General features: G+C 41.8%; 1 protein-coding gene across 3 annotated transcripts in view; it reads left to right on the top strand.

Moving 5' to 3' along the window:
* The first annotated feature begins 6 nt into the window (after positions 1–6).
* The window catches only part of CTDSPL (CTD (carboxy-terminal domain, RNA polymerase II, polypeptide A) small phosphatase-like), an 82,313-nt gene continuing 74,356 nt past the window's right edge, over positions 7–7,963 (top strand). For all 3 annotated transcript variants that reach the window (XM_009872063.1, XM_009872062.1, XM_009872061.1), the window contains exon 1: positions 7–212. In XM_009872063.1, coding sequence (XP_009870365.1) covers positions 137–212 — 76 coding nt within the window. In that variant the 5' untranslated portion in view covers positions 7–136. The remainder of the gene's footprint in view (positions 213–7,963) is intronic.

Below are 7,963 nucleotides of genomic sequence, written 5' to 3'. Positions count from 1 at the left end.
TTCTTTAAATACAAATCTGCATATTGATTTTTTAAACAAACAAGCAAATCCCCCTCCCTTCGCCGCCGCCCCCCCGCCCCGCACACAAGCCTGCCTCTGGGAGGGAGATAACCAGGTGGAATCTCACTCTGTTTCCATGGACAACCCGTCCATTATCACCCAGGTGACTAACCCCAAAGAGGAGGAGATCCTGTCCTGCACTCAGGATAAAGGTGAGCCGCCTTCTCTCTTTTCTCCAGGTTCAATTTTATTTTTTTAATTTATTTTCCTGGCAACGGTTGCTTAAAATCGCCCGTAGTGAGAACTTGTGGCTGTATAATCTAGGCTGCTGGGAACAGAGGAGGGCTTGGTGGGGTTGAGTGTTGGGTTTTAGGTTTTGGGGGTTTTTTTTGAGGGGTGAAGGTATTTGCATGAAGGTCTCTGAAACTGCTTGCTGCGCATAGCTGAGAACTTGTTACAGTGTTTAAATACTGAGTTATTTAAATAAAATACTCTGGAGTTCCTGGAGGGTCGAGGAGGTAACTTTGTAAGGTTGTCACTTCGCAGTTAGTGCCCTGCTTCGGGGAAAGGATACCTGTGCGCCATGCGTGGGAAGGTTTTGAAATCTCAGCTGTAATGATTTTAAATTCCACCCCTCCCCGCCCTTCTTTTCTGGAAAAAAAAGGGTTTCCTTGATTTCTCTGTGCTTTCCTGTGTTTCTCCTTTGCCTCACATTTAAGAACCTGTGTAGTTTTCAGGTCAGTTGTTGGAGGATACTTGTGCGTCTCAGAAATGAAACAAATGTGAGCTACTTTTAAAAGTGAGCTCTGTTACATGGTCGATAAATAGTTGCTGCTCACATATGCCATCGCACTTGGATTGTGTTTTGCTCCAAAGTAAGATGAATCCAGCCTGGCTGAAGGAGCTGCTTCTCCTCAAAAGTCTACATGTTGGTGATTTCTGTGACTGTCCTTAACCTCTGTTCCCTTTTGGAAGCTTGGAAAGGTCTTGGGCTCTAAATGGTTGTGTCCTTGCAGCTGATGAGGAGAAAAGTATGGGCTAAGCGGGAGGGTTTGAGTTCTGCCAAGTTGTGCGTGATTGCTCGTGGATTTTGGAAGTTATTTGGATATCGAGTTTATGCTTTATTACAGGCAGTGCTGGCAAGAAGAGAGGAGAAAGGACAGAAATTAGTGTGGTGATCTTCCCTAGTAGGTGTGGGAATAGACCTCCGAGTGGTCTTCATTAAAAACGGTGGATTGGTATATGTCTCCCTAAAATCGATGCCTTTAGCATCCAGAAAGCTTCTGGGTTTGCGTGGCTCATCTTTTAAATACTGAGGGGTCCTGTATTGTTGGAGAAATTGTTCCCTCCTATTTTCAAACGAAAGGCTGCGTGTGAAACCTCGGTATCCTCCTCTAGCCGATGCCAACTGCAGAAGTATGTAGGTACGTTTAAAATCAAAAGCCATCAAGTTGGAGGTGCTTGAACGAAAAATTAAATTTTTGTTCAGTGTAGGAGCGCTCGTGTAAGTCTCTGGAGTTCGTACTGCTTGTGAAGCGATACTTCCACTGCGAGGCCTTGTTTGTCTCAAGAGATTTCTGACGTTTTCCCCCCTTTTGGCAACATTGAGCTGAGGGTATGGACAGTAAATAAGGTGCTGGTGCTCTGCCTTCGATGTCTCCTAAGACCTGGATTGGAGTAGACTTACCTGAAACCGTGCTCAGATGTCGTGGTGGTCTCAACCCTCTATTAATGTACATACTGGAAGAGCTTCTTTAATCTTGCTAGCAGCTGGTTGAAATTTTAGGGTAAAAAAGCTGGTTGAGGCAAGTAGAGGAAGATTTGACAGCTCCAAAAAAAAAAAAGTGAGCACCCACATCAAACAAGTGTCTTCAGAGTCCTTGGTACAGCGCGCTACTCCGTGCAGCGAAAATATGCATATACCTTGCATAACTATGCAGCAACTTGCATAATGTGCATTGTGTTCTCGCTATTGGTTTGTCCCTGGCAGGAGATCCCGGTGGTTTTAATTGCATGACAGGGGCTTCTCAGGCTGCGTGTTAGCGAGCGTGGGCTGGGGGAGACTGGAAGGACGGTGGTTGGAGTTTGAGACGGGAGGAAACTTCAGCGTGATCTTAGTACAGAGGGTGGATTAATGTGTTTGGGTTTTTTCCCCTGTGTTTTTTTTCCTCTTTATTTTTTTTTTTAAATGTGGTTAGAATGTATGCTTTAGATTGAGACTTTTAAATGGCACCAGAGCAGCAACTTTTGCAGAAAGAATTGCAGGTCTGTCCGTCCTGGGCTCTGCGAGGAGAGCGCTGCTTGCTCCTACCTCTTCCCCTACAGGTTTTCCCACTGCTTGAGGCACGGAGCATGTGAAAACCCTTCCTTGTGTGGTTGTGTGTCGTGTCACCCACTTTTCTGTCAGATTTCTTTATGCTTTTAGCAAACCTTTAGGTCCGAAGAGCCATGAGAGTGCTCGGAGCTCTTAGGTTCTTAGGGGCAGACTGATGGTTAAAGTGAGTCTTCGCTGCTAATTCAGATTGAACTCAGTGTATTGGTACAAAATGGCTAACAAATATGTTGAGGCATAATGAATTAACTCTTTCTTTAACGAATACAAGAATCTCCCAAGCCGATCTTCTGATATTTGGTAATACAGTGAACTGCAACAGCACTGTATAGTGTGGGCAAAGGCTGCCCAGTTTAATGAAAAACTGCTTTTTCCTCTGAGTTTAGCATTTGGCTGCAGAAACACGTTCCAGGGTTCGAAGTGGCATGGAGTGGCTTTGAGAGTCAGGGTTTTCTTAAGGGTTTCGGGACCTTCTGTTGGTGTTCTCATGGGGAAAAAAAAAAAGTTATTTATTGTTAAGCTGGAGAGAAGCAGTTTTACAGTAGCTGAGCAACTGCTAAATAGTACATGTGTATATCTTGAAGCGTTTGATTTTTTTTTTTTAGTTTTTTCTTCCCCCCCCAAGAATTTTGGAAGCTTTGAATCAACTGTGAGCCCACGATTTATTTATTTTTAAAAATGTGTTTATGTTTTAAAAGGAGCTTGCTGTGCTATATATGCTTATGCTCAATTTCTCTTGTGAAAGGGGGTGCAGTTGGCAAGAAAACAGAGCTGTTCTCTGGTCATGGGACATTTATGTTTTTAGGTAAATACTGCGCTTTACAAATTAAGATACCTGGATATTTTCTAGTTAATCCAGATGCATTAAAAATTGGCTTTTGACATAAGTGAAGCCGTGATCGCTTGTTAAAGAAGAGTTTATTAGGGCTCGGATGGAATTGTTAACATTTATTTTTAACAAAAATTTTGAAGGTGGAGAAAACCAGATCTTGGTATGCGAACCATTCTCTAATATGTTGCCACAGGGTGGTGCACTGTATTTAGTTGTCTGTCAAAATGAAAGCTGAGAGTGGAAAGTCGCTACAATCTTGTTTTATTATTATTGTACTGTTTGTTCTGAAATGCCTGTGGTGTTCATGCTCCTGGAGGATTTTTTTTCCCCCCTATCTGTGTCGTTAAATTAGTTCTGGAAAACAGAAACTTACATTCTGCCAACTGGAAGTGATGCCTAGATGGCGAAAAATACTTTGAGCACTACATTCATGGAGAATTTAGTTCCCTGTTAGTTTATTAAGTTACAAAAATAGCATTTTTTTTTTTTGCAGAAATACTTTACATTGTGGTTGTTTGGCACTTCTGGAAATTGGAAGCATTAATGAAACCTGTGACTTGAAAGTAAAATGGAGACCTAAGTGTGTGAAAAAGGGTTTATTATGTCAGTGATAGCTGTGAGCAACTAAGAAAAACGTAAATAAAAACTGCAAAGTAAACCTGAAGATCTACATCTCCGTATAATCAATTCTGCAGATAAAATCAACCATTTATTTTATAAGGGAAGTATTAATTCTTGCTAGTTAGTTGGACAGTGTCCACTAATATAAAATCTATATCTGTAGAAAACAGTGCAACGCTGCCAAGTCTTTGCACCGAGTGTAACGCGAAGGGTGTGATCAGGAATAGAGGTGACAGACACTCAGTCTGAAGATGTGAACATCCCTTTTTTACCTCCGTGCTTTAACTTGATCCTCATCACTGAGGCAGATTCTTTGCATATATCCACGTGCAAAGTTTGGTAGCAGCAAAAATAACAGACCAGTCCTTCTTCAGGTACCAAATCCTTGAGGCTCTTCAGATACATCTTTCTAGAATTCTATAAAATTTATCTGTCGTGAGAGCATCTGTTTTTCATTTATTCAGAATAACTGGATGCGTCCCTATAGAAGTGTGTTTTCTTCAGCAAATTATTTGGAAAAGGTTCACGGTGGAGCCTAAACCGTTATAAATTTTTTTAGTGCAGGGTAATTTCCCGAAGATGTTTTTGGAAACAGGCAAACTTTTTGCCTTTCTTTCTTTCTTTCAAATAATACTGGAAAAAACAGCAATGAGACCAGTATCTGTTGTCGTTTAAAGTAGCAAGTTCTTAAAATCTCAGGTTAAAAGCCAAAATAAGTTTCTTCAGTTGTGTCTTCAAAAAAAAAAGCATTTTGAAAATATATGAAAATCTTCTGAATATTTTTCTGCAATTACATCATCAGTGTTCAGAGTATTCAAACATCCTGAAGTATATTACTGTTCCTGAGACATCTCCACAAAATTTTATAATATTAACTTCAGAATTTTAACTTTCAAGTAGCATTTTTATTTTTTTTTAAATGGATGCAGAAACCACTCCAGCACTCCATTGGAATGCGAATTGCTCGCAGAGCGTAAGAAATTTTAAATCATTAACTAATGACATAGTTGTTATATGAAACCAGAGTAACCATACAGTAGGTTTTATGTTCCAGGGAGACCAGAGTAACCTGTAGTAACCCACGATTTGATTTAGGGTAGCAGTTAACAAGCTGAAGCGTACTGGCAGTAAGGAAATGATAATTTGCATGAATATCTAATATTCAGCCCATGTCTGTAAGCTGCAGCATTATCATTTCTTCGTAGTGCATGTCATCTCAAATTCGTATTTGTTTCAGCGCAGTGATTTAACTAAAGTGTTCAGAAGTTTTAACACGCCTTTAAAAAAAAAAACAAAAAAACAACCCCACAAAGCTGACCTACATTTTGTGAATTTAGTATTCCGAAATGCAAATAGCGTTTTCTGACGTAATCGGTAAAATGCGGTGGGATCGGTGCTACACTTCATCTTTTAGAATTCAGTCAGAACGTTACAAATAAGCCTCCGGATAATGGGTCTATGTTTGTTTCTTTAAAGAGATACAAAACTAAAATGCTGAGAAAGCGAAAGCTGAAAGAAGTGAAACTCACTTATTTGGTCAGTGGTGGTGAAGGCATTGTTTCCCTTGGCCTGGCAGATGGGTTTAACAGTGGGAAGTTTATTTTCCCGTCATAGAACTCTTCATTTATCCATTCTACTATGCTGTCAAAGTTGTCATTCAGATATGAAAATACTCACAAATTAGTTCTAGCCTGCTATTTTTTTATGTGTGTCCAATCTTTGATGTTCACCTTGTAAGAAAGCATGTCTTTGTTTTCTGCTCAGTTTTAAGTTAGAAGAGTTGTTGACAATGACCACCACGGTTAGTGCTCAGTATTACGTTTTCCACTAAAAATCCAGTTTCAGACAATCCTGGATATGAAGAAGTTAAATTGGGGAGTGAATTTGTCCATTACTCAACCCTACCAATAGATTACTTTGAATTCTATTTGAAGTGTTCCTATCCACAAGATGTAACGTTTTCCTTTTTTTTTTCCTTTTTTTTTTTAAAGCAGAAAAAGCAAAGATGGGTCTAGCTCTATGTTATTCTGTCGGGTTTTACTCACTGTGTGGGTCAGTAGAGGAAGATGTGGCTCATCCCTCTTCCTCCTCCCTGCCTGGAGGATGTATCTTGCTGGGAGAGAAGCCAGGCACGTGGATGTAGGTAGGACCAGGAAGGAGAAGAGACCTGCCCAGGTGCTCCAGCCTGTTGGAGGCACAGAGCAGAGGGTGTGAAGCGTTGGCTCCTAAGGCTGCTGCGCCCAGACAGGGGCTGATAGCGGGATCACCAGCAGGGCGAGGGAGGTGATTCTCCCCCTCTGCTCTGGTGAGGCCCCACCTGGAGTACTGCATCCAGTTTTGGAGCCCACAGTGTAAGAAGGACATGGATCTGCCGGAGCTGGTCCGGAGGAGGATCAGGAAGATGATTAGAGGGCTGGAGCACCTCTGCTATGAGGAAGGTCAAGGGAGCTGGTGTTATTCAGCTTAGAGAAGAGAGAGCTCCGGTGTGACCTAATAGCAGCCTTCCACCACATGAAAGGGGCCTCCAGGAAAGCTGGAGAAGGGCTTTTTACAAGGGCTTGGACTGATAAGACAAGGGGCAATGTCTTGAAACTGCAAGAGGGTAGATTTAGATTAGATATAAGGAAGGAATTCTTCACCATGAGAGCGATGAAGCGCTAGAACAAGTTGCCCAAGAAGTCGTAGATGTCCCATCCCTGGAGGTGTTCAAGGCCAGGTTGGACAGAGCTTTGAGCAACCTGGTCTAGTGGGAGAGAGGTGTCCCTGCCCACAGCAGGGGGGCTTGAAACTAAATCATCTTCAAGGTCTCTTCCCTTAACCATTCTATGATTCTGCCATGGGGAATAGACTTTGTGTCTACTATGGGCCCCCAACCTGCTCTGGCCCCGTCCATCCTCGTCCCACTCCTGGGCAGGGAGTGCTCTCACGATGGAGAGACTCCACCCAGTTGGATGGTTTTGTGTCTTCCCTTAACCCAGTTCACAACTATGTCCAGAAAGGGGCAGGAATCTTCCAAGCTGAAATAAGAGAATGGCCGATGGAGCTAATGAGCAAGCGTGTTTAGGTATTTAAAGACCACATCTGGATTGCTAGTGCAGGTGACGTACCGTTTGATTTCTCCCAGCAGTGGAGACCTGGCTGGAAAAATCTCACCAAAACGCTCAGCAGCATCTCTGAAGACTTCATGTGTCTGCTCTGTTGAATGATACTGGTATAAGCTGTAGTTTAAGTGCTCATCTTCTTGGCCAGGAGGCTCAAAAAGGATGACGTGGTATCAGTGGGTGTAAATGCTTTGCTAAACTTCCAAAGCTTTTTTTGTAAGGGGCTGCGGGAAGGCACAGAGGAAAGATGCCTTTTGTGCTGTAATGTAGTCAGGGACGTTTTTAATAGTTTTGCATTGGCAATGCTCATCTTCTATCAATTCTGCTTTTGCTGGAGTTTGCTGGGAGCTTGCTTTATTTTTAAGTGGAGAGGTTAAGGCGTAGAAGGGATGTAGGTGTGACAAATACGGAAGGCGTTAAGTAGCGTCTAAATAGATCAGGGTAAAAATACATTCCATGTGGTCTACTGTGGGATAATTTTTGTGGGGTTTGTATTTCGAGAACGTTTGCTATAAGACTAAAGAATCCAAGTGAATCTCGTGCTGTCCAGTCCTTTCAGTTAGCAGCTACTACTGTGTAACACAGGATATTAGTGATAAAAATACCAGCTTTAGACAAACGAGGAGAGAAAGTTCTGTGCGTGCTATTGGGCCTACAGAAAGTTTGTGGGCTCTATTCAGTTTTATCAAAGTGATCTCTTGCATAAAAGTGCCACATCTTTTCTTTGTACAAGATAATAAAGTATGATTTGTGGAAAAGAACAAAAGAAAAGAAAACCCCGTTATTGGAAGTGATCAGCTGCACTAGGAACTAGGATTCTATTACCTAGAAAATTTATTGTGGGTTAAATCTGAATAAGTGTATTGTAGACTTGGATTCTAGGAATGTTGGCATTTTTTAAATGAGATTTTTTTCTTTTTTTCCTCATTTCTTCTTGCAGGGAAGAACCATTACTCTCTTCTGAATGTTTGTTAGTGTATTTAAAGCCTGATAGACAGGAACAAATAAGATGCTGCAGGACATATTTTGTACCGAAGAGTAACCCCAAATGAAGGATGACTGATGTGTCAAACCCCG

Source organism: Apaloderma vittatum, unplaced genomic scaffold, assembly GCF_000703405.1.
Source record: "Apaloderma vittatum isolate BGI_N311 unplaced genomic scaffold, ASM70340v1 scaffold3556, whole genome shotgun sequence".
NCBI lineage: Eukaryota > Metazoa > Chordata > Aves > Trogoniformes > Trogonidae > Apaloderma > Apaloderma vittatum.
This window is presented reverse-complemented; position numbering and strand designations above follow the sequence as displayed.